The 27451-nt window shown below is 39.5% G+C and overlaps 1 protein-coding gene across 3 annotated transcripts in view; it reads left to right on the forward strand.

The window, feature by feature from the left end:
• Positions 1 to 2080: 2080 nt before the first annotated feature.
• Positions 2081 to 27451, forward strand: part of LOC139934704 (uncharacterized) — a 61941-nt gene continuing 36570 nt past the window's right edge. For 2 of the 3 annotated variants that reach the window (XM_071929072.1, XM_071929073.1), the window contains exons 1-23: positions 2081 to 2238; positions 7359 to 7478; positions 8204 to 8581; positions 10273 to 10515; positions 12825 to 13067; positions 14386 to 14643; positions 15197 to 15451; positions 15733 to 15987; positions 16263 to 16514; positions 16652 to 16906; positions 17813 to 18064; positions 18202 to 18456; positions 19389 to 19640; positions 19778 to 20032; positions 20938 to 21189; positions 21327 to 21581; positions 22482 to 22733; positions 22871 to 23125; positions 24037 to 24288; positions 24426 to 24680; positions 25590 to 25841; positions 25977 to 26231; positions 27139 to 27390. In XM_071929072.1, the coding sequence (XP_071785173.1) occupies positions 2172 to 2238; positions 7359 to 7478; positions 8204 to 8581; positions 10273 to 10515; positions 12825 to 13067; positions 14386 to 14643; positions 15197 to 15451; positions 15733 to 15987; positions 16263 to 16514; positions 16652 to 16906; positions 17813 to 18064; positions 18202 to 18456; positions 19389 to 19640; positions 19778 to 20032; positions 20938 to 21189; positions 21327 to 21581; positions 22482 to 22733; positions 22871 to 23125; positions 24037 to 24288; positions 24426 to 24680; positions 25590 to 25841; positions 25977 to 26231; positions 27139 to 27390 (5620 nt within the window). In that variant the 5' untranslated portion in view covers positions 2081 to 2171. The remainder of the gene's footprint in view (positions 2239 to 7358; positions 7479 to 8203; positions 8582 to 10272; positions 10516 to 12824; positions 13068 to 14385; positions 14644 to 15196; positions 15452 to 15732; positions 15988 to 16262; positions 16515 to 16651; positions 16907 to 17812; positions 18065 to 18201; positions 18457 to 19388; positions 19641 to 19777; positions 20033 to 20937; positions 21190 to 21326; positions 21582 to 22481; positions 22734 to 22870; positions 23126 to 24036; positions 24289 to 24425; positions 24681 to 25589; positions 25842 to 25976; positions 26232 to 27138; positions 27391 to 27451) is intronic. The other variant, XM_071929074.1, reaches the window with a different exon arrangement.

Here is a 27451-nt window from a genome sequence, read left to right on the forward strand (position 1 = left end):
ACCCCCCCCCCCCAAAAAAAAAACAAAAAAAAAAAAAACAACAACAACACAGTTACACTAACGAATGTGGTTTTGAAGGTCGCTTTGGAGCGTAAGTGAAATTGTATCGTTTGAGAAATCATAAAATAAAGTATTATCAAACTATTGGCAGTTGTTTGTGACATAGGCCTAGATTATTATATTTTTACAATTTTTTTTATTGCATGACCCCCAAAACGCTACAATCAAAAACAACTTGTGGGTTTACAAATTAGTGCTGATGGGTGATGGTTGCCTCTCCTTCCACCTCTCGGACCCCGGTTTGACTACCTGACTACCAGTGGGTATGAAATAATCTTCTTCTCGCTTGGCTCTAATAGAGCGTTGGAAATAATTATAATCCAGATCCAGATCTTGAAGACTTGTTTCAGGATGCCGTCATCTGACGTGGATGGTGTCACCATCTTACAGTAAAACTGTCGCAAGATCTCAACATCAAAGATGGCACTTCCAGGGCTCCGTACTAACAAGTTAAACCGCATCTTCAAGACGGTTTGGTGTGTGTTATAGACAAAATTATGGACCCGTACTTTGTCCCAACAAACATAATGTTTGTGGCCTAAAACTTCGTTCCAATTACAACTGTCTTTGCAGTTAAGGAAAACATTTATGCATTGTGTTTGAGGAGGGGAAGGGTCCCTGAGGTAAAGGGAACATCACTCTAAAACTGCAACACTTTTGATTCCATTCATCGGGTCCCATTATTGGCCACCAAGGGCCATATGGGGCAACCCATATAGCCCCTGCGGATCATGTACCGGGATTCATATGGGACCCTTAGATTATTATGGGTAGGTCACGATACCCATCTGTGGGGCACATAGACGGGCCAACATAGTTAACATAGCCCCATGTCTTTTATTCTGATCTGTTTACCAGCCGTCGATTTCACAAAGAGATAGGACTCGTCTTATCTCGAGTTAACTTATGATTAGTCTTAAGGTCTGCATGCTACAGTGTAGGGTTGGGACTCGTCCTAAGTCCTAAGATTAGTCTTAAGTTATGAAGAGTTTTGTGAAATCGACGGCAGAACTCTTTAAAAAAATGAAATACTTTGGGTCCCTTTTGGCAAATTAGGAAAGGAAGTTTTGAACCCAGGCGACTGAAGACAAAATAATATGTCAATTTTAAAATAGTGTGCATTGACGATGTTCACTGCCCATGCATGGCATTCGAAATTTTCCATGGAAAAAAATTTTGTTGGGGTAGCGGCAATTTTCTGTTCAACACTGTTGTGCAATTCGTTCCTTTCCTCTCAGTTGTCACAAATATTGAGATGATTGATATGTTCAGTTTTTAACTGCTAGGGTTTCTCTTTTTTAGCTGGTTTATTCCATAGTGTGGTTTCAATGTATAAGAGGGTTCCCCAACACCCTGTGCATTTTTTTAAGTGTCTTTTAGTGGTTTATCTAATATTTATTTTTACTTATTGTCGTCTTCTTATATAATGTTCCTTTGTACCCCGCGGTGGTGCAATTTTTGTGTATTTTATCTATGCTATTTTTATCATGATTGCTATCTTGTAATGCCACATTATTCAGCTTCGTGCTGCCAGTTGGTTTTTTAATAAAAATGAATGAATGAATGAATGAATATTGTCACTTCAATGTTATACCATGGAGGTTATACCATCCTAAACCCCATGCATGGTCAGATGGGTAAAAGTTACAAAGGGGCCAAAATAAACCATTCAGCTTTGTTGATTACGATGTGTGAAACCATGGGGCCTTACAAAAAATGTCTAGTAGTTGTAAATGAATGTAAGCCTTTCAAATCAGATATCCTTCTTATACAGTGACATCTTGTAACTTGCCCCTGAAAGGGACTATGGACATACATACAATGTGAAATATCTTCTACTATAGCTGCATACTGTTTTGCCATTATTGATTTTTAAAGGCGTCACACAAAACTATTGATTTGCATGACAATAATCCTTCCTCGACCCTCCTTATGTAACTTCATTGAGAGTACAAAAGATTTCAAGAAACACCCTGCGCATGGCTTAACGGCTCGAAGACAGGGCGTCTCCTTTTCTCGAACAGTTGTTCCTCGAGAGGTGGAAGGGAACAGACCGCATTCTCGTTGGTATCACCCCCCGGTATTCTGGTACCGTTAAAAGACCCGAAAGCATGGGGCGGCAACTGATTTTGAGCATGACCTTCTTGGTCTTGATGGCACATCAAACACTTGCACAGGGTAAGTTTCTACGACTTTTAAGTTTTCACTTTTCCTCTTAACCGTGTAAAGTAGAAATATGTGTCTACCTATTTCTTACTCCCTTGTATAGTTTTGTGTCAAATTCTGTGAAATGAAAGTGCAGTAGTGACGAGCCGCAAATCTTGTCGGTAACAAGCGACTTGTTGATATATGTGTTATTATACAAAAGTTCATCCCAAGCATCATCCAGTACTAGACTAATTGGCAGGGTTTTCCCGCTGTCGCGGTTCCTCTATCCTTTCTCTATTATGCTGTCTCTAAGGGCTTTGTTCAGAGGGTCTATTCTTTAGTTCACTACACGGAGACGGGACCCGGTGGTGCGGTTTCAGTCTTCCGCCGTGTTCAGTTCTCCGGGACCCCAGTACAGCATACAATATTGACTATGCTTGCTGGGCGCAGGCGTCGCATGACGTAATGTTACAGTTCGGAAAACTGAACACGGCGGAAAGTTGAAACCGCCACACCGGCTCTTACGTTAATCCTAAACCCCATCCCATCCTATCAAATAATCCGGATAACTTTCCGTATGGCGCCACCACTTTTTCACTCATTTTTACAAAAAGGGATATATCAATCAGGTAAATTAGATAATATATTATTTTATTTCGAATGAAAAAGTGGTGGCGCCATTATACGGAAACTTTTCCAATAATCCTTTAAAGGAAAGGTACATCTTTGGTAATTACTCAAAACAAATTTTAACTTAAAAACTGACTTGGTAACGAGCATTGGAGAGCTGTTGATAGTATAAAACATTGTGAGAAACGGCTCCCTCAGAAGTAATGTAGAAAAAGGTAATTTCTCACTCAAATATTATGGCTAGAAGTCTGTTATTCCTATTATAAGAAAGCACACAGACTCGTCCAACAAGGGTGTTTTTTTCTTTCATCATTTTCTCGCAAGTTCGATGACCGATTGAGCCAAAGTTTTCACAGGCTTCTTTTTTATGGTTACAATGGGATACACCAAGTGAGAAAACTGGTATTTGACAACTACCAAACGTGTTCCTTCCCTTTAATACACATTTTTCTTTGTTTAGAAATGTTATAACTTTCTCACATAATATTTCTTTTAGCACATTCACGGTGCTAACACAATAAATGGTCCGCATTTTTCAATTATAGGAAAAGTAATATCAAGTTTGCGGTAGCACGTTATGATAGTCTCTAAGTGAAATGGGATGGCTCTAAAAACAACAATTGGTTTCAACTTGACGTATGCTCTGATCGTCTTTACGGAAAGTGGTCCCAGCTTACAGGTTCTTGTGCAATTCACATGTTTGATGATTTACAATTATTATCCCAGGCAATGTGTATAAATTCTGCCCATTTTAAAGGCATGGACATACTATATTACTCAAAATAAAAACGTCCTTGGTAAAATACAAACACTTCAAGATGGAAGATTCAGGTATCATATTTATATTTATGCGTGTGTGTTCATATTACTGACTCAGTGAGATTGTATGACTACTGTCTACCTCAAGGAGTCTTATTTTATGATTCCCATTCGTCTCGATCATCGGAAATCAAAAATTATCGTCGTTAAAGTATTTGGGTAAGAAACTACCCCATTTTTCAAAAAAAGCTACAGATCTTTTCCACAGGTGTGTTACTATATAGGGATAAGCCAAGTGATAATACTGGTCTTTGACAATACGAAAAGGTTTCCTGATCAGCCGCCGATTTCACAAAACTCTTCTTATTAAGACTAATCTTAGGACTTAGGACGAGTCCCAACCCTGCACTGTAGACCTTAAGATTAATCCTAAGTTAGGACGAGTTACTCGTCCTAACTCGAGATAAGACGAGTCCTAAACTCTTTGTGAAATCCACCCCTGGATCCCTATTAGTATAACTGATCCTTTATTCGTTTTTTTGACCCACAATGGATGAGGGCCCATCACGTGAGCCGGGCTAGATCGTGATAGGATTATAACACGATTGACATTTGTCAGTGTAGTATTTTTATAGACGAGTTTATATTTTGTTTCGTTCAGCAAATTTCAACAAAAGATGGGGCTGAGGTTTGAGCAACAAGTTTCGGCCTCATGACAAGTCTCTTTGGCCTTTAGGGCAACAAAAACAGCAGACAACAAATTTCTAGCCACAAACTTTCGAAACTTGTTCTCGTTTCTAGGGCGGCATACTCTTTCTGAGCTTATCGCATACGCCTGGCTTGAATACCATACAGGTCTTTGAACCTCTGAGCCTCGGGTGGGGCTTAAGGCAGTGGACGCTAAAATAATTATTAGCATAAATCCTTTCTTGGTGACGAGTAATGGGGAGAAGCGTTTTTCACGGGTTAGCGGCGAACTGTTGTTTCTGCGCGTGCGTACTCCACGTTACTAGGCATTCGACGCTTACAAGGCTAGCGCAGAAATTCGGTACTTGCACGTAATTAAGGAGGAACCGTGATCGTAAGCGCAATGATTCGGTGGTGGTAAGCAGAGCCATGAAATTTGGCCCGGGTAACTCCTTTGGTTTTTTTTTTGTAAGTTTTTGTTTTACTTTTAAATATTAGTTTTTAATCGTATAGCATTTTTTCCGGGGGGGGGGGGGCTGCTGGCACGGATTCTTTGTTGTGATTGTTTTAGAGCGCGTCGCGTGATAATTATGTCTAATTTAAAGCCGGGCGAAGCCATGTGTACACCTGAACAACGGCAGCTTCTTGCGTAAGCTGGGCCCATTTTCATACAGCTGCTAAGCGCAACAATTTGCTTATAGCATGGAATTTCTTCCCTGATAAAAACAGGATTACCGACCAATATTAATTTCCATGTACTGCATAATTATTGCTTTGTTACTGACTGGTATCCAGCCGTTGTTTGCTTATCCTGAAAATCACGTTGCAATTTGGTTGGTAATCCTGAGACCATTCAAGAATCGTGACTCCGCGGTAATACAGTGCTAAAGTAGTTGTCCCAGCCTACTTTTCTTTTACCATCTGCCCAGATAATAGTTAATAAGCAGGACAGTTCTTTTCAGAACTGAGAAGTCTCCCAAACACCCTAACAATCTTATCCGCGTAGTACAATTAAGCAAGACAGTTCTCTAAGTACCTCTACCCGGAAAGTAGATACACACATGATGTTACCGCAAAACCAAATAATTATTATATAATCCTGTTTTTATCAAGGTAAAATTTTCAAGCTATAAGCAATTTGCGTTATTTTGCTCTGAAATGGGGCCTCAGGTAGATTTATATAAATATTGGCAGCGATTTTACTGGTGACGTGGTACTGGATCGACTCTGAATAGCTCTCGCGATTATTATCCCAAGAGCCAGCATTGCCCGCTGGCATTGGTAGGAGTGTTGTTGCCTTGCCGAATTATTCACTCCGAAAAAAGACCGTCGCGCGCCGCTGTATAAAAACCCACCCGTATACAATGTGCGTAAAAATGTGTGTAACCACATCGCACGACACGATGCCCCGTACACTATCCGCATGCGTCGGCCGTCAGGCCTGCGGTTTTTATGTGGTACGAGTGCGGATGACTTGTGTGCACAGAAATCGTACGATGTGACAGTGTGTATAGTGTTAGTCTTGGTTCCAAGACCATTGGTGTTGCGCGGTCACACACAACCAACGTTCCGATTATGCACGGCAAAAACTGTCCACGCTTGTAATGAACGAACGCTAGCGGGCGCTCTGTTTCTCTGATTTAGATCTCTGTGATAGACCCATTGATCTCCAGCAAGACCACAATGCACCTAATTCCAAGCTTTACGCGCGCGCCCCGGTATTTGCGAAAAGGTCTATCGGAACATTGGTTGTGTGTGACCGCGCAACACCAATGGTCTTGGAACCAAGACTAGTATAGTGTATACGGGTGGGTCATGCGGTGTGATTACACGCACCACGCACAGTGTATACTGTGGGTTTACAGCGGCGTCTTTTCGGAGGTGTGGCAGTTTCAGCCTACCGCCGTGTTTAGTTTTCCTGGGGTCGATTTCACAAAGAGTTAGGACTAGTCCTAACTTAGGACTAGTCCTAGGAGATATACAAATTGCATGGTTAGTCCTAAGTTAGGACGAGTAACTGGTCCTAACTCGAGATAAGACTGGTCCTAACTCTTTGTGAAATCCACCCCTGGACTCTCGCTTGCATGCTGTGCTCAGGCGTCGCATGACGTCATGTTACCGTTTGGTAATTCGGAAAACTGAACACGGCGGAAAGTTGAAACCGCCACACCGGGCGGGGAGTCCTTCTGCCTTTTGCCCTTCTTATACCGTTTTGGGGGTCGCCCTCTCCTACCTCAAGTGCAATACGAACAAGATTTGGGGCCGCGGCTGAGTGGGAATGGCGGGTCCTTGCCAACGTATTAAATACTCCGTTTGAGGGTCTTAAAGGCCTCGTTTAGTTTGCATTCCTGCTTTGTCAGACATTTCAAAATAAGCCTTTCTGGTTTCTATTAAGATTTCTGTAAAAGGCCACAAATTGGTTTGCTTCTGTCATTGCATTTTTCTCATTATTTTGTCATTAACTATGTTTCTTGACTAATTCTTGACGTTCTTTGACAAAGGTACTCAAAAGTTTTAATTTTTCTCCGTTTTTTACCAATACTGGAAATAATGGTGAATTGAATTGGTTGGATCCGCTAATGATTCGATCCGCCGGTGAGGATATACCGCTAGTCTTGGTGCAAGACGTTTCTCGTTTACTTTTCACGCACACCGCGGCCAATTCACCGACAGCGCGCGCGCCGACTCACCTGACTTTACCGCCCCGAATGAACTAAAGTCAGGTGAGTCGGCGCGCGCGTTGTCGATGAATTGGCCGCGGTGTGCGTGAAAAGGAAACGAGAAACGTCTTGCACCAAGAATAATTTACCGCCTGTGTACGTGTGTGATCTAACTTTTCTCAACTATTTACGCCCTCTCTTGACAAGACATTTCCCAATAGTTAGCAGGCGGCATGCGCTAGATGAGCAGACGACATTCGCAGCTTCCAAAAACCTCCGTTCCGGTAAAAGAAGTAGACGCAATGCACTTTAATATTAACACATTGTTCGTTGTGTTTTTTAATTCCCCCCCCGAATATCCATGGTTAGTAAAGCCACAGAGAACTAAAATGTCGGTGTAAACTTTATTTTCAGAGTGTGCTGTTAACCAGTGTGAAAATGGCGAGACGTGCTACACAAGAAACAGCGCAGAGGGCTACGTGTGCGAATGCAATCTGCCATTCCGAGATAACTACAACTGTGCTGCCGGGCCTGGTAGGTTTCTCAATTTTTTTTGGAAAGAAGGTGGGGGTATCTGAATATTATGGGTCTGTATTTGTTTATATATTTCTTATAAATGGAAAATAAATCCCTAGGAAAAACATACAGCTATAAAAAAATAATTAGACCCAGTAACTGGGGCGCTACTACTAGTACTCGTTTTTACGAAATTTTGACATCATTATAAATATAATGTCAATACATGTATTTCGAAAAAAGAAGTACAGCGCCCCATTAATACTCATATAACTGTGTCTACTCTAAGCTAAAATTTGTTTTAATCATCTAGAAAAGTTCCTCTCTGCTCTGTAGCTAGTTGCGATAACGTAACCCTCCTGCCGATGGCGTAGCCGGAGGGTTGCGAAACTTACGCAATGTAAGCAGGGCGAAATGGTTAAACACGTACAATTTCGACAGCTAGTCTGCAGATTTGCTCCATTTTTTACCACTTTTGAAAATCATGACACAAATTCTAAGCCACAAACTAATTGATCCTCAAATTCAATGTCTAATGAATCGTACCATATCACTCGTAACACCACTGAGAAAATAATTTGAACAAAAATGACAATAACTTACCAGATCTTCGAGCGAAAGAGTGAAAAATGTCCCAGGTTGAAAATTTGAATCTTAGTGTGTGCTCTCTCTTGATTCAGGAAAAGTAGGCACAGTGTTCGTGTTACTTAAGGTGTTATGACGAGTCTTTTTTTATTCCCCAGATAACCAGGAAATTTACACCTGCTACGGAAGTTCCTGCACTACAGGAACCTTCGTCAGTAAAAACTACCCCTCGGCCTATCCCAACCGGTACCGCGCCTTGTACCTTCTTTACATCCCAGGGGCTAATGGGATCCGTTTCACCTTCAACAATGTCTTTGGCATCGAGACGGACAAAGATGAGCTGTACATTGGTAGAGGCCTCACTGTTGACTTTAACGCTTTGAATGGCGTCAGCTCGGTCAACCCAGATGTGTTCTTCTTTGAGGGGTTCGCCCAGCCCGCCGATTTCGTTGTTCCTGACACCGATACTGTCTGGATGTACTTCATAACTGATAAGAACCTTGAGTTCAGCGGTTTCTCCGTATCTTGGCAGCCAGGTGAGTAGCTTTAAATAGCTGATGTCAACAAAGTACGAGTGAAAAAAATAAAAAAATAAGAGGGAGTAGTGTCGTCTGGTTTATATAAATAAACATATTTATTGCGCCTTTTCCAAAGGATACAAAGTGCCAATTGTTTTGATTGCAAGGTGAGTGGGATGAAGATTTTGAAACTGGAGACCTATCCTGAGCACACCATGGTGCTTCAGAGCATAAAGTAGCCACAGCCAGGACCCCTTCTCTTTTTGATAAGTGCGTGCACTGGGTTCTTTTACGCGTTAGCCTACACAACACATTGCTTTGATTTTCCATGTATGCCTTTCAGATGTAAACAAAACAAAATTTAATGGATAACTTTGCTGTGTTTGAAGGATCTGGGTATTTTTTTTAATATGACACAAAACACAAACATCTGCAGATTTACATTAAACTTACATATTATGGTTCAAAGATAATGATGGTAGAAAGATTCCCGTAGAATATTACTTGCTGATTTGCTGTAGATTTTGAGAAATGAGTATAACAATTTCACAAAAGCATAACTTCATCTCAGTGAGACGAACAATTATTTTAGCGTGTACAATGAATTTATTTTACGCAACTCTCCTGATAACATGGTTTTTGTCCTTTTTTTTTTCTCTTCAAAAACTTGACGACTAAATGAAGCTTTAACAGGTAAATTATTTTACACACATTTTCAGTCACAGTGAGAAGGGATTCATGTCTTGACCAAAAACAAAATGTTTACAAACGGTATCAAAAGTCTTTAAAGACAAAGATGTGTGTTACATTTTTTAGACCTCAACCAGTTTGGTAACAGGATACTATCAGTATAAATGCACTGGACTATCGGTACTTAATTGTTCGCCAAAACGCAAATGTACCCAGTTAGCATTAGGATCTCGAATGCACTGCTTTAGCAACTTGTCAACTTCGCTCGGCCCCAGCGGCCAGTTTATCCAGGACCGCTGGGATGGGCTAATCGCTTGAACAGATTCTTGTTCAGGAAGTACGTCATGTATGCAGTGCATAGAAATATGGTGCAGTGTGAGTGTGATGCATGATGGGACTGCGCATTATTAAACCAATGACAGTGCATGATACGTTTGCCCATCCCAGCACCTTTGGTTAAAGCAAGGCGCTGGGGATGAGCGAACTTGTCAACAGCACCTCCCTGGACTGTTTCAGACTGCAGATGCAGTCCTTCATGATCCGTTAGCTACCCCACTGTTTTTAATTCACTACTGCACTGTACGTTTTGTCCTGCACCATGCAAGCACACAGCACACACAGTACGCAATACTCCGTTTTGGCGGTCTGCACTTTCCAAGGAAGAAGAATTAGAAGAAAAACTTACTTGGTAACGAGCAATGGAGAGCTGTTGATATGAAACATTGTGAGAAACAGCTGCCTCTGAAGAGATAGAGGTATTTTCTCACTCAATAAAAGACTAACTTCAGCTGAAGCCTTTTTAATAATGCTGTGCAAGGGTGTTTTTTCCGTCATTATTCTCTTCTAACTTTGATGACTAATTGAGCTTGAATTTTCACATTGTTATTTTATGGCTGCAATGCATACATGTTACAGTATATGTTGGGATACACCAAGTGAGAATGCTGGTCTTTGACAATTACCAAACATGTCCACTGTCCAGTGCCTTCAGCCGATGACTTGTTTTCTTCTCTTTTCAGTTGATACTGCTGCACCTGTAATCACCAACTGTCCATCAGACATCACTCAACCCTCCGCATTAAACCAGGCAACCCAGGTGTTCTGGACTGCCCCAACTGCAACGGATGCGTCTGAATTCACCACTAGCGTTTCTCACTTTCCTGGGACTGCCTTCCCAGTGGGGTCAACTATTGTAACTTACCTCTTCACTGACACTCTTGGCAACAGCAACGCTTGTTCCTTCACAGTCAATGTTGTATTTGGTGAGTACACTTTTTAAAACTTGGAAAAAGGGTTAGCCCAATGATGACATAACAGTCATTTCATTTGGTGAGTTTGGAATTTAACAAATCGAGAAACACTTGAAAACCCATAACCAGTCTTAAGCCCTTAAGTTTGATGTGCTCTCTTCTTTTTCACCCACGTCTATCACGTGTCGTGGTCGAGAGGCTGTCGGCAAAAGCCTCAACCTTTTGGTGTTTCTGATGATCAGAGTTTGGGGCTGAGTCACATTCGTGGCATTTGTGTTCTTGAGCAAGATACTATACTAAATTGTCCTTCAGATGGGACATTAAGAAAGAACCCAGTTCTTCTCCTCACACTAAACGTTGAAAGGTGTCAGCACACTTTTAAAAACTTATTAGCAAGAACGTAGAAAAAGAGGTCCCAATTTGTTGTATGTTAACAAAAATCCAACTTCTCATATGATGTCAAACTAGGGAAGGATATTTATTTTAGAAAAAAGTTCTAAGATGCCTATACAAGTGTTTAAGGGGAGGGCTTGTTCTCTCCTACCAACATGACCAAACACTAGATTATTGCAAGCTTGGCATTGTACATAATAATAAATCCTTAGTGTGAGAGGGTTCATCTGTTCGTGCTTGCATCAGGGACCTCGGAATCTGAAGCCAGCATGGGTACAATCCTAAGTCGACGTTGAAACCCCCTTTGGTTGTTTGATTTTGACATACTTGTGTTTCATGTTTCATACTGTTTGAGCTTCTCCCTCTGTTTGTTTGACAGTTGATCTGGCTTTTGTTGACTTTTTAAAACCTTTCTTGTAAAAGTTCACCTTTACAAATAGACTTAAAAGATGCCACCAAGAGCTTAAAGCTTTGCATATTTATGTAAATCCTGTGTTGCTGTGTACATGAAAGGGATTTTTTTTTCAAAAGAAGGATTAACATTCCTGTGTAAAAATGCATTTATTTATGAGTAGGTTACAAATAAGGGAATCAATGTGTGGTGAAGATGTTTTCAACTAGTGGTTTAATCCCAACGAGGCCTGGTTCTTGATAATTTTAACCGAGACAAAGTCGAGGTAAATTATCAAGAACCAGGCCTCGACGGGTTTAAACCACTAGTTGAAAACCGATTCAACACACTTTGATTCCCATTCATAAATACCTAAAGTCGCGTGTCACGCCCATGAATTAACACTTTTTACCAGTCATAAACAAAGGTTTATACACGCCCACATGACGCGCTCTCCACCAATAGGAATAGCAAAACTGTCTGAGGTATTTATGAATGGGAAATATTTCGTGGGTTACAAAAAAAAACAAGCTAGGGTTTAGATTTACACAACTGACTACAGGAAACCTTGATCAGTATGTTTCCCTTACAAATTACACATTGTACCATGTTCCTTTTCCTTTGAGGCATCAATAATGCAAAATAACTTTTCTGTTCATGGATTCTGAAAGCTTTCATTGACCTGAAGCTTCAGACAGTGTACAGGAGTATTACATTTGTTTAATAGGCACTGGACATACATGAGCCTATTTGGAATTGCATCTATGCATGTCTGTTACTGCTGACAATGCAATTTGTCTATCTCCCGTGACCTTTTGACAATACCCGCTGGTATTGTCCAAAGGTCACGGGAGATAGGCAAATTAACGCAATTTGTCTATCTCCCGTGACCTTTTGACAATACCCGCTGGTATTGTCTAAAGGTCACGGGAGATATGCCAATTGCATTGTCAGCAGTAACGGACATGCGTAGCTTCAATTCTGAATAGGCTTAATTGGTAATTACTTAAATAGTTGTAAGCACAAAACCTTACTTGAGAACGAGCAATGGAGAGCTGCTGGTCTAGTATAAAATATTTTGAAAATTGGCTCCCTCCGAGTACTGTAGTTTTTGAGGTATTAGTAATTTCTCTCTAAAATTATTAAAAGACTGGGCAGACCCGAAGCTTTTTTAGGCATCTGATGGAAGCACACAAAAATGTTTGCACCAAGGGTGTATTTTTCTTTGATTGTTCTCTTGCATCTTTGATGACCAGTTTAATCCAAATTTTCACAGATTTGCTATTTTATGCATTATGCTGGGATACACCAGGTGATAATACTGGTCTTTGCAATTTAGGTGCCTTTAACATGTTTAAGTAGGATTTGAAACTTTGCTTGGTGGGAGTATAATAATGTGAGGTTTGCAGTTTTCTCTTTTGCGTAGTGTTGGTTCTGAGAAAAAAAACAGTGGTTGACAACTCAACATTTTGATAAGATTTTCTCTGATCGTCTTCAGGCACAAATTGTATTTTTTTTATTTATTTTATTCTTGCAGTTGATTCTACTCCGCCAGTTATCAATGGATGCCCAAGCAATATTATTGTTTCGTCTTCCAGCAACCAGGGCACTTCAGTGTTTTGGACTGCGCCGACTGCCACAGATATCTCACAGGTCTCTACACAGGCTTCCAATGCGCCTGGAGACAACTTCTCTATTGGCAACACACAGGTTTCATATCTCTTCACTGATGCATCGGGCAATACTGCAGTGTGCTCATTTCAAGTGACTGTACAGTTTGGTACGTAGAATTTCGTCATCTGAAAATACAGAACAAATCAAGCATCATTCATGAGCCAACAGCTGTCAACGAGAGACTGTTGGGACGCTTGGTGGCAGCAGACTTACCAGGTAAAATTCATTGTTCTCGGTCATGTGCGCACGCTCAGAACTACGTAAACAATGGAAATTTACCTGGTAAGTCTGCTGCCAGCTAGCGTCCCAAAGTCTCCCATTGATCATACCTTTTGCGCCATTTACATGTACAATAAGCTGTAGTTACGACAGAGCTGCCAACCTGATACTTAAAAAAAAACCACCAATCTGTCCATGTTCTGACGAAAATTTTTTTTCAAAGTCTCCCTGATTGCTGAATTGTTTTCCTTTAATCAGACTATTCTTCCAACTTAAAGGCAGTGGACACTATTGGTAATTGCTCAAAATAATTATTAGCATAAAACCTTTACTTGGTAATGAGTAATGGGGAGAGGTTGATAGTATGAAACATTGTGAGAAACGTAGTTTTCGCAAATTTGATTTCGAGACATCAGATTTAGAATTTGATGTCTCGAAATCAACTATCCGAAAGCAAACAACTTCATGAGAGTGTTTTTTCTTTCATTATTATCTCGCGACTTTGATGACCAACTGAACTCAAATTTTCACAGATTTCATCTTTTATGCATCTGTTGAGATGCACCTTGTACCAATAGTGTCCAGTGTCCTTAAGCGCAGTTCATACTTCTTGCAAATATGAAACATTCGCTGCAAAAAATAATAGCCATTTGGCGTCTAAATCCGCTTCGCTTTCGCATCCGCTTTCATTATTATTTTGCAACTTCGACGACTAATTGAGCTCAAATTTTCACAGGTTTGCTATTTCATGCATAAGTTGAGAAGACTGGTCTTTGACAATTACCAATTAGTGTCCAGTGTCTTTAAGTCTGATTTCCAATGTTAATGCTCTTGGAAAAATTTAAAAAAAAGACCAAATTGCCTGAAAAGTGTTTAAGCCTACATCATGTTCAGACCTTGTACCAAATGAAATGTTCCTACTTAAAAACAAAAAAAAAGTCATGCAGGCATGTATGGTCATTCGAATTTCAGGGTGCAAATATTGGCAGCTCTAGTTATGAAACAACAAAATCCACAATCCGTACTTGGTGGGATGAATTCTTTCAGCACAGTTGAAGTTCACTATAATATGTCGACTCTTAACCAAGTCACACATTTTCATAGGTTCTTGGCCGTTCCTTGTAGTAGTGTCTTGGTAATTATTATACAAAATGAACCACAAATTTTACAGGCAGATTCTTTTGAAATATTTATCTTTGTAACAGTGGATACTACCCCTCCAACGGTATCAAACTGTCCCCAGTCCTTTACCCGCACTGCATCCTTTGGTGTGTCGTCCATTGCGGTCTCCTGGGTTGAGCCAACAGCTACCGACAACCTGGGCACGCCAACCCTTAGCATTCGAACCCCAGTACCCGGCAGCCAGTTCGCTGTTGGACAAACAACTTCAGTCTTGTACAGATGGACGGACTCATCTGGAAACACAGCAGATTGCAGTTTTGACGTGACAGTCATATCGCTTGGTGAGACTTTAAATATTTTTATTGGTATTTCATGTACGATTTATAAATTTAAAGAGATGTTGGGACTGATTAAGAAATCATGGTCAGCTTTGAGCCTTGTCCAGTTTCAAAAAATTTATGCTCTCTTCTTTTTCATCCTCTTCTTCCACTTGTCAAGACCGATTAGTCGTGACACCCGTGTCCTTTTGAGCAAGACACTTAACCTTAATGCTTCCTCCCTCGGATTTGACCTACAGTCCTTGGTCCTGTGTTTTTTGTATCGCACGTAAAAGTGTACTTATCGAAAAGAGAAGGGGTTCTCCCCAGTGTTACTGGCTTTTTTTGGCTTCGAATCACACCATACAGCACCTTGTAAAACATGGTGCTATGGAAAAGAAGTAGGTCTCATCATTTAAACCTAGTCCCATGCTTTGCAGGAAATTCTGAATGTTGAAGCGCCTGGAGCGTCAATGAGTGACGGATATGAGGTCTATATAAGAAGCAACTATTATTATTATTGTTCTTATAATAAGTTGAAATTTTTTTAAAGGAATTTTTCTCTTTTCCTCCTTAGCTGATAACGATGCCCCAGTGGTAACCTTTTGCCCGGATGATATCACCATGTTTGTCCCCTTCCAGAGTACCGGTACCACGGTCTCATGGACTGCACCAACAGCCGTGGACAACTCTGGTGCATTTGAAACCACGCAGACACACGCCTCTGGGACCTTTTTTGCCACCGGTGTTAGCGTTCCCGTCACCTACACTTTCACAGACGCCTCCAATAATCAGGCAACATGTACTTTCACTGTTAGAGTGTTCCAGCAGAGTAAGTTGTTAACTGTTTTTGAGATGCCCAAAACTAACCAAACACCTGACAAGGTTTGAGATTGAAGTATTCTCTAAATTTATCTTTTATCCTAATCATCCTGAGCAAGCCCAAAAAACATCCGGTTTTTTGCTACTGGAATTTGATGTGTTAGTATTTTACCGCAATTTCACCTACGCCCCTGAGTAGGGTTGTGTTTAGTTTCCTCAATGGTTAATCAGAGAGTTTGTCCATTTCAACCAATTCCAATCTGAAAAATTTGTCCTCCCTCCAAAATGTAGACGATAACATAGCACCAATAGTCAGTAACTGCCCAGACAACCAGGCCGTCAATGTACCCTTTGGGAGCACAGGGACCACTGTGTCTTGGAATGAGCCCACAGTTACTGATAACTCTGGAGCATTCACAACCACCCAGACCAGAGACTCTGGAACTTTCTTCAACAGTGGGACACAGACCCAGGTTACCTACACATTCACTGACGCTGCCAACAACCAAGCTTTCTGTTCGTTCACTGTGACTGTAGTATCATTTGGTAAGTATTTAGAAATACTGCCTCTGAATATTGATTGAACATTAACTCATTTCCGCCTAGAAGCGTTTATTTTCAAAACAAGACGGCCAAAGGGTGTAAACAATGGCGGATTATCACGTAGCTCGGCAGATTCGTGTTAACTGATTGAGTACCAACTTTAAATAGAGAACTAGGATAAGTTGTGTTTTGTTTAATTGAACAATTTGTTACCATCTATTCTTCATAAAAAAAATCCAACCTTATTTTCCTTCTATTCTATTCGTTTTCGCTCATAGGTGACACTTCAGCTCCAACTGTGACGAACTGCCCAGCAGACATAACCACGTTTGTCCCATTCCTAAACCCTGGAACAACAGTGACATGGACCGAGCCATCGGTAAATGATAACTCTGGTGCCTTTGATACCACACAGACACGTACCTCTGGATCATTCTTTAGTGTTGGTGACTCTTCGGTTGTCTACACTTTCACTGATGCTGCTGGAAATCAAGCTACTTGTGAATTCCTTGTCAGAGTTATCCAACAAGGTAATAGTTTGTCCATTTAATTATAAAGTATTGTGGAGGTAAATGGTAGCAAGATGGAAAAGTAGCCAAACCACTCTGGACATCCAGCTTCACCTTTGGTTTAACTAACTTTTCTTTTTTTCTCTTCAATTTTCTAGGAGATAATGAAGCCCCAGATGTTGTAAATTGTCCTGAGAGTACCTCGGTGACAGTTCCCTTCCAGAGCACAGGGACCACTGTGTCTTGGAATGAGCCCACAGTTACTGATAACTCTGGAGCATTCACAACCACACAGACCAGAGATTCTGGAACTTTCTTTAACAGTGGGACACAGACCCAGGTTACCTACACATTCACTGACGCTGCCAACAACCAGGCTTTCTGTTCGTTCACTGTGACTGTAGTATCAGTAGGTAAGTATTTAGAAATACTGCCTTTGAATATTGATTGAACATTAACTCATTTCCGCCTAGAAGCAATTATTTTCAAAACAATGCTGTATGTGCCTAAGCATCTGTACCAACACGTATTGTTTATTCACACATCTGGAAACATTTATCAATTACATAAAATAATCATTGATAGAAACACCCTGTATTATAGTGTTGGAAAGAGGACAACATTATCTTTTTGTTATGATGTCAAACTTGTCAAAAGTTTATAGCTTCCATAATGATTTACAGTTCCAGGAAAAAACAAGAAAATTAGATACTTGAACAAGTTGAGAAATAAAAATTGTTTCTTGGACAGTTTACACTGATAAAACAAAAAATACTAAGCATAAACCAACTTTGACAAAAGTATCATTGTTGTGAAAAAAAGTGTTCTTATGCTTCATAATGATACATTTTGACATGTACCTTTTCTAACATACAATATTCAACAACAAAAGTTTCCTTTGACAATTTCTCTGTCTACACGGCAAAAGTTCATATCGAAACAGTTCAAACCTGTGTGCTGTGGACACAAGGCATTCTTCACCTCTTCCTTTAAAAAGTTTTGACAGCCAAAAATTTGAAATTGCAGCCCAAACATTGATCAAAATCGACATAAAACTTTGCAAAGCGTGTGTGACTGTCGCCTGTATTGAAGCAAAGGACTGTGGAATACATTTCTTGTTTAAAGACGGCCAAAGGGTGTAAACAATGGCGGATTATCACGTAGCTCGGCAGATTCGTGTTAACTGATTGAGTACCAACTTTAAATAGAGAACCAGGATAAGTTGTGTTTTGTTTAATTGAACAATTTGTTGCCATCTATTCTTCATAAAAAAAAATCCAACCTTATTTTCCTTCTTTTCTATTCGTTTTCCCTCATAGGTGACACTTCAGCTCCAACTGTGACGAACTGCCCAGCAGACATAACCACGTTTGTCCCATTCCTAAACCCTGGAACAACAGTGACATGGACCGAGCCATCGGTAAATGATAACTCTGGTGCCTTTGATACCACACAGACACGTACCTCTGGATCATTCTTTAGTGTTGGTGACTCTTCGGTTGTCTACACTTTCACTGATGCTGCTGGAAATCAAGCTACTTGTGAATTCCTTGTCAGAGTTATCCAACAAGGTAATAGTTTGTCCATTTAATTATAAAGTATTGTGGAGGTAAATGGTAGCAAGATGGAAAAGTAGCCAAACCACTCTGGACATCCAGCTTCACCTTTGGTTTAACTAACTTTTCTTTTTTTCTCTTCAATTTTCTAGGAGATAACGAAGCCCCAGATGTTGGAGTTTGTCCTGAGAGTACCTCGGTGACAGTTCCCTTCCAGAGCACAGGGACCACTGTGTCTTGGAATGAGCCCACAGTTACTGATAACTCTGGAGCATTCACAACCACACAGACCAGAGATTCTGGAACTTTCTTTAACAGTGGGACACAGACCCAGGTTACCTACACATTCACTGACGCTGCCAACAACCAGGCTTTCTGTTCGTTCACTGTGACTGTAGTATCATTAGGTAAGTATTTAGAAATTTTGCCTCTGAATCGTGATTGAACATTCACTCATTTCCGCCTAGAAGCGTTTATTTTCAAAACAATGCTGTAATTGCCTAAGCATATGTACCAACACGTATTGTTTATTCTTACATCTGGAAAAATTTATCAATTACATAATATAATTATTGATAGAAACGCTTTGTATTATGGTGTTGGAAAGATGACAACATTATCTTTATTATGATGTCAAACTTATCAAAAGTTTATAGCTTCCATAATGATTTACAGTTCCAGGAAAAAACAAGAAAATTAGATACTTGAACAAGTTGAGAAATGAAAATTGTTTCTTGGACAGTTCACACTGATAAAAAACAAAAAATAATACTAAGCATAAACCAACTTTGACAAAAGTGTCATTGTTGTGAAAAAAGTGTTCTTATGCTTCATAATGATACATGTCGACATGTACCTTTTCTAACATACAATATTCAACAACACAAGTTTCCTTTGACAATTTCTCTGTCTACACTGACAATTTCTCTGTCTACACGGCAAAAGTTCATATCGAAACAGTTCAAACCTGTGTGCTGTGGACACAAGGCATTCTTCACCTCTTCCTTTAAAAAGTTTTGACTGCCAAAAATTTGAATTTGCAGCCCAAACATTGATCAAAATCGACATAAAACTTTGCAAAGCGTGTGTGTGACTGTCGCCTGTATTGAAGCAAAGGACTGTGGAATACATTTCTTGTTTAAAGACGGCCAAAGGGTGTAAACAATGGCGGATTATCACGTAGCTCGGCAGATTCGTGTTAACTGATTGAGTACCAACTTTAAATAGAGAACTAGGATAAGTTGTGTTTTGTTTAATTGAACAATTTGTTGCCATCTATTCTTCATAAAAAAAAAATCCAACCTTATTTTCCTTCTATTCTATTCGTTTTCCCTCATAGGTGACACTTCAGCTCCAACTGTGACGAACTGCCCAGCAGACATAACCACGTTTGTCCCATTCCTAAACCCTGGAACAACAGTGACATGGACCGAGCCATCGGTAAATGATAACTCTGGTGCCTTTGATACCACACAGACACGTACCTCTGGATCATTCTTTAGTGTTGGTGACTCTTCGGTTGTCTACACTTTCACTGATGCTGCTGGAAATCAAGCTACTTGTGAATTCCTTGTCAGAGTTATCCAACAAGGTAAAAGTTTGTCCATTTAATTATAAAGTATTGTGGAGGTAAATGGTAGCAAGATGGAAAAGTAGCCAAACCACTCTGGACATCCAGCTTCACCTTTGGTTTAACTAACTTTTCTTTTTTTCTCTTCAATTTTCTAGGAGATAATGAAGCCCCAGATGTTGTAAATTGTCCTGAGAGTACCTCGGTGACAGTTCCCTTCCAGAGCACAGGGACCACTGTGTCTTGGAATGAGCCCACAGTTACTGATAACTCTGGAGCATTCACAACCACACAGACCAGAGATTCTGGAACTTTCTTCAACACTGGAACACAGACCCAGGTTACCTACACATTCACTGACGCTGCCAACAACCAGGCTTTCTGTTCGTTCACTGTGACTGTAGTATCATTAGGTAAGTATTTAGAAATACTGCCTCTGAATATTGATTGAACATTAACTCATTTCCGCCTAGAAGCAATTATTTTCAAAACAATGCTGTATGTGCCTGAGCATCTGTACCAACACGTATTGTTTATTCACACATCTGGAAACATTTATCAATTACATAAAATAATTATTGATAGAAACACCTTGTATTATAGTGTTGGAAAGAGGACAACATTATCTTTTTGTTATGATGTCAAACTTGTCAAAAGTTTATAGCTTCCATAATGATTTACAGTTCCAGGAAAAAACAAGAAAATTAGATACTTGAACAAGTTGAGAAATAAAAATTGTTTCTTGGACAGTTTACACTGATAAAACAAAAAATACTAAGCATAAACCAACTTTGACAAAAGTATCATTGTTGTGAAAAAAGTGTTCTTATGCTTCATAATGATACATGTCGACATGTACCTTTTCTAACATACAATATTCAACAACACAAGTTTCCTTTGACAATTTCTCTGTCTACACGGCAAAAGTTCATATCGAAACAGTTCAAACCTGTGTGCTGTGGACACAAGGCATTCTTCACCTCTTCCTTTAAAAAGTTTTGACTGCCAAAAATTTGAAATTGCAGCCCAAACATTGATCAAAATCGACATAAAACTTTGCAAAGCGTGTGTGTGACTGTCGCCTGTATTGAAGCAAAGGACTGTGGAATACATTTCTGTTAAAGACGGCCAAAGGGTGTAAACAATGGCGGATTGTCACAAAGCTCGGCAGATTTGTGTTAACTGATTGAGTACCAACTTTAAATAGAGAACCAGGATAAGTTGTGTTTTGTTTAATTGAACAATTTGTTGCCATCTATTCTTCATAAAAAAAAATCCAACCTTATTTTCCTTCTATTCTATTCGTTTTCCCTCATAGGTGACACTTCAGGTCCAACTGTGACGAACTGCCCAGCAGACATAACCACGTTTGTCCCATTCCTAAACCCTGGAACAACAGTGACATGGACCGAGCCATCGGTAAATGATAACTCTGGTGCCTTTGATACCACACAGACACGTACCTCTGGATCATTCTTTAGTGTTGGTGACTCTTCGGTTGTCTACACTTTCACTGATGCTGCTGGAAATCAAGCTACTTGTGAATTCCTTGTCAGAGTTATCCAACAAGGTAATAGTTTGTCCATTTAATTATAAAGTATTGTGGAGGTAAATGGTAGCAAGATGGAAAAGTAGCCAAACCACTCTGGACGTCCAGCTTTACCTTTGGTTTAACTAACTTTTCTTTTTTTCTCTTCAATTTTCTAGGAGATAATGAAGCCCCAGTTGTTGTAAATTGTCCTGAGAGTACCTCGGTGACAGTTCCCTTCCAGAGCACAGGGACCACTGTGTCTTGGAATGAGCCCACAGTTACTGATAACTCTGGAGCATTCACAACCACACAGACCAGAGATTCTGGAACTTTCTTTAACAGTGGGACACAGACCCAGGTTACCTACACATTCACTGACGCTGCCAACAACCAGGCTTTCTGTTCGTTCACTGTGACTGTAGTATCATTAGGTAAGTATTTAGAAATTTTGCCTCTGAATCGTGATTGAACATTAACTCATTTCCGCCTAGAAGCGTTTATTTTCAAAACAATGCTGTAATTGCCTAAGCATATGTACCAACACATATTGTTTATTCTTACATCTGGAAAAATTTATCAATTACATAATATAATTATTGATAGATACGCTTTGTATTATGGTGTTGGAAAGATGACAACATTATCTTTATTATGATGTAAAACTTATCAAAAGTTTATAGCTTCCATAATGATTTACAGTTCCAGGAAAAAACAAGAAAATTAGATACTTGAACAAGTTGAGAAATGAAAATTGTTTCTTGGACAGTTTACACTGATAAAAAACAAAAAAAAATACCAACTTTGACAAAAGTGTCATTGTTGTGAAAAAAGTGTTCTTATGCTTCATAATGATACATGTCGACATGTACCTTTTCTAACATACAATATTCAACAACACAAGTTTCCTTTGACAATTTCTCTGTCTACACGGCAAAAGTTCATATCGAAACAGTTTAAACCTGTGTGCTGTGGACACAAGGCATTCTTCACCTCTTCCTTTAAAAAGTTTTGACTGCCAAAAATTTGAATTTGCAGCCCAAACATTGATCAAAATCGACATAAAACTTTGCAAAGCGTGTGTGTGACTGTCGCCTGTATTGAAGCAAAGGACTGTGGAATACATTTCTTGTTTAAAGACGGCCAAAGGGTGTAAACAATGGCGGATTATCACGTAGCTCGGCAGATTCGTGTTAACTGATTGAGTACCAACTTTAAATAGAGAACCAGGATAAGTTGTGTTTTGTTTAATTGAACAATTTGTTGCCATCTATTCTTCATAAAAAAAAAATCCAACCTTATTTTCCTTCTATTCTATTCGTTTTTCCTCATAGGTGACACTTCAGCTCCAACTGTGACGAACTGCCCAGCAGACATAACCACGTTTGTCCCATTCCTAAACCCTGGAACAACAGTGACATGGACCGAGCCATCGGTAAATGATAACTCTGGTGCCTTTGATACCACACAGACACGTACCTCTGGATCATTCTTTAGTATTGGTGACTCTTCGGTTGTCTACACTTTCGCTGATGCTGCTGGAAATCAAGCTACTTGTGAATTCCTTGTCAGAGTTGTCCAACAAGGTAATAGTTTGTCCATTTAATTATAAAGTATTGTGGAGGTAAATGGTAGCAAGATGGAAAAGTAGCCAAACCACTCTGGACATCCAGCTTCACCTTTGGTTTAACTAACTTTTCTTTTTTTCTCTTCAAATTTCTAGGAGATAATGAAGCCCCAGTTGTTGTAAATTGTCCTGAGAGTACCTCGGTGACAGTTCCCTTCCAGAGCACAGGGACCACTGTGTCTTGGAATGAGCCCACAGTTACTGATAACTCTGGAGCATTCACAACCACACAGACCAGAGATTCTGGAACTTTCTTTAACAGTGGGACACAGACCCAGGTTACCTACACATTCACTGACGCTGCCAACAACCAGGCTTTCTGTTCGTTCACTGTGACTGTAGTATCATTAGGTAAGTATTTAGAAATTTTGCCTCTGAATCGTGATTGAACATTAACTCATTTCCGCCTAGAAGCAATTATTTTCAAAACAATGCTGTATGTGCCTGAGCATCTGTACCAACACGTATTGTTTATTCACACATCTGGAAACATTTATCAATTACATAAAATAATCATTGATAGAAACACCTTGTATTATAGTGTTGGAAAGAGGACAACATTATCTTTTTGTTATGATGTCAAACTTGTCAAAAGTTTATAGCTTCCATAATGATTTACAGTTCCAGGAAAAAACAAGAAAATTAGATACTTGAACAAGTTGAGAAATAAAAATTGTTTCTTGGACAGTTTACACTGATAAAAAAAAAAAAAAAAATTAAGCACAAACCAACTTTGACAAAAGTATCATTGTTGTGAAAAAAGTGTTCTTATGCTTCATAATGATACATGTTGACATGTACCTTTTCTAACATACAATATTCAACAACACAAGTTTCCTTTGACAATTTCTCTGTCTACACGGCAAAAGTTCATATCGAAACAGTTCAAACCTGTGTGCTGTGGACACAAGGCATTCTTCACCTCTTCCTTTAAAAAGTTTTGACTGCCAAAAATTTGAATTTGCAGCCCAAACATTGATCAAAATCGACATAAAACTTTGCAAAGCGTGTGTGTGACTGTCGCCTGTATTGAAGCAAAGGACTGTGGAATACATTTCTTGTTTAAAGACGGCCAAAGGGTGTAAACAATGGCGGATTATCACGTAGCTCGGCAGATTCGTGTTAACTGATTGAGTACCAACTTTAAATAGAGAACCAGGATAAGTTGTGTTTTGTTTAATTGAACAATTTGTTGCCATCTATTCTTCATAAAAAAAAATCCAACCTTATTTTCCTTCTATTCTATTCGTTTTCCCTCATAGGTGACACTTCAGGTCCAACTGTGACGAACTGCCCAGCAGACATAACCACGTTTGTCCCATTCCTAAACCCTGGAACAACAGTGACATGGACCGAGCCATCGGTAAATGATAACTCTGGTGCCTTTGATACCACACAGACACGTACCTCTGGATCATTCTTTAGTATTGGTGACTCTTCGGTTGTCTACACTTTCACTGATGCTGCTGGAAATCAAGCTACTTGTGAATTCCTTGTCAGAGTTATCCAACAAGGTAATAGTTTGTCCATTTAATTATAAAGTATTGTGGAGGTAAATGGTAGCAAGATGGAAAAGTAGCCAAACCACTCTGGACATCCAGCTTCACCTTTGGTTTAACTAACTTTTCTTTTTTTCTCTTCAAATTTCTAGGAGATAATGAAGCCCCAGATGTTGTAAATTGTCCTGAGAGTACCTCGGTGACAGTTCCCTTCCAGAGCACAGGGACCACTGTGTCTTGGAATGAGCCCACAGTTACTGATAACTCTGGAGCATTCACAACCACACAGACCAGAGATTCTGGAACTTTCTTTAACAGTGGGACACAGACCCAGGTTACCTACACATTCACTGACGCTGCCAACAACCAGGCTTTCTGTTCGTTCACTGTGACTGTAGTATCATTAGGTAAGTATTTAGAAATACTGCCTCTGAATATTGATTGAACATTAACTCATTTCCGCCTAGAAGCAATTATTTTCAAAACAATGCTGTATGTGCCTGAGCATCTGTTCCAACACGTATTGTTTATTCACACATCTGGAAACATTTATCAATTACATAAAATAATCATTGATAGAAACACCTTGTATTATAGTGTTGGAAAGAGGACAATATTATCTTTTTGTTATGATGTCAAACTTGTCAAAAGTTTATAGCTTCCATAATGATTTACAGTTCCAGGAAAAAACAAGAAAATTAGATACTTGAACAAGTTGAGAAATAAAAATTGTTTCTTGGACAGTTGACACTGATAAAAAAAAAAAAAAATTAAGCATAAACCAACTTTGACAAAAGTATCATTGTTGTGAAAAAAGTGTTCTTATGCTTCATAATGATACATGTCGACATGTACCTTTTCTAACATACAATATTCAACAACACAAGTTTCCTTTGACAATTTCTCTGTCTACACGGCAAAAGTTCATATCGAAACAGTTCAAACCTGTGTGCTGTGGACACAAGGCATTCTTCACCTCTTCCTTTAAAAAGTTTTGACTGCCAAAAATTTGAATTTGCAGCCCAAACATTGATCAAAATCGACATAAAACTTTGCAAAGCGTGTGTGTGACTGTCGCCTGTATTGAAGCAAAGGAATGTGGAATACATTTCTGGTTTAAAGACGGCCAAAGGGTGTAAACAATGGCGGATTGTCACAAGGCTCGGCAGATTCGTGTTAACTGATTGAGTACCAACTTTAAATAGAGAACTAGGATAAGTTGTGTTTTGTTTAATTGAACAATTTGTTGCCATATATTCTTCATAAAAAAAAATCCAACCTTATTTTCCTTCTATTCTATTCGTTTTCCCTCATAGGTGACACTTCAGGTCCAACCGTGACGAACTGCCCAGCAGACATAACCACGTTTGTCCCATTCCTAAACCCTGGAACAACAGTGACATGGACCGAGCCATCAGTAAATGATAACTCTGGTGCCTTTGATACCACACAGACACGTACCTCTGGATCATTCTTTAGTATTGGTGACTCTTCGGTTGTCTACACTTTCACTGATGCTGCTGGAAATCAAGCTACTTGTGAATTCCTTGTCAGAGTTATCCAACAAGGTAATAGTTTGTCCATTTAATTATAAAGTATTGTGGAGGTAAATGGTAGCAAGATGGAAAAGTAGCCAAACCACTCTGGACATCCAGCTTCACCTTTGGTTTAACTAACTTTTTTTTTTTTCTTCAATTTTCTAGGAGATAATGAAGCCCCAGATGTTGGAGTTTGTCCTGAGAGTACCTCGGTGACAGTTCCCTTCCAGAGCACAGGGACCACTGTGTCTTGGAATGAGCCCACAGTTACTGATAACTCTGGAGCATTCACAACCACACAGACCAGAGATTCTGGAACTTTCTTTAACACTGGAACACAGACCCAGGTTACCTACACATTCACTGACGCTGCCAACAACCAGGCTTTCTGTTCGTTCACTGTGACTGTAGTATCATTAGGTAAGTATTTAGAAATACTGCCTCTGAATATTGATTGAACATTAACTCATTTCCGCCTAGAAGCAATTATTTTCAAAACAATGCTGTATGTGCCTGAGCATCTGTACCAACACGTATTGTTTATTCACACATCTGGAAACATTTATCAATTACATAAAATAATCATTGATAGAAACACCTTGTATTATAGTGTTGGAAAGAGGACAACATTATCTTTTTGTTGTGATGTCAAACTTGTCAAAAGTTTATAGCTTCCATAATGATTTACAGTTCCAGGAAAAAACAAGAAAATTAGATACTTGAACAAGTTGAGAAATAAAAATTGTTTCTTGGACGGTTTACACTGATAACAAAAAAAGAATACTAAGCATAAACCAACTTTGACAAAAGTGTCATTGTTGTGAAAGAAGTGTTCTTATGCTTCATAATGATACATGTCGACATGTACCTTTTCTAACATACAATATTCAACAACACAAGTTTCCTTTGACAATTTCTCTGTCTACACGGCAAAAGTTCATATCGAAACAGTTCAAACCTGTGTGCTGTGGACACAAGGCATTCTTCACCTCTTCCTTTAAAAAGTTTTGACTGCCAAAAATTTGAATTTGCAGCCCAAACATTGATCAAAATCGACATAAAACTTTGCAAAGCGTGTGTGTGACTGTCGCCTGTATTGAAGCAAAGGATTGTGGAACACATTTCTGGTTTAAAGCAGCCAAAGGGTGTAAACAATGGCGGATTATCACGTAGCTCGGCAGATTCGTGTTAACTGATTGAGTACCAACTTTAAATAGAGAACCAGGATAAGTTGTGTTTTGTTTAATTGAACAATTTGTTGCCATCTATTCTTCATAAAAAAAATCCAACCTTATTTTCCTTCTATTCTATTCGTTTTCCCTCATAGGTGACACTTCAGCTCCAATTGTGACTAACTGCCCAGCAGACATAACCACGTTTGTCCCATTCCTAAACCCTGGAACAACAGTGACATGGACCGAGCCATCGGTAAATGATAACTCTGGTGCCTTTGATACCACACAGACACGTACCTCTGGATCATTCTTTAGTATTGGTGACTCTTCGGTTGTCTACACTTTCACTGATGCTGCTGGAAACCAAGCTACTTGTGAATTCCTTGTCAGAGTTATCCAACAAGGTAATAGTTTGTCCATTTAATTATAAAGTATTGTGGAGGTAAATGGTAGCAAGATGGAAAA

Source organism: Asterias amurensis, chromosome 3 (assembly GCF_032118995.1).
Source record: "Asterias amurensis chromosome 3, ASM3211899v1".
Taxonomy (NCBI): Eukaryota; Metazoa; Echinodermata; class Asteroidea; order Forcipulatida; family Asteriidae; genus Asterias; species Asterias amurensis.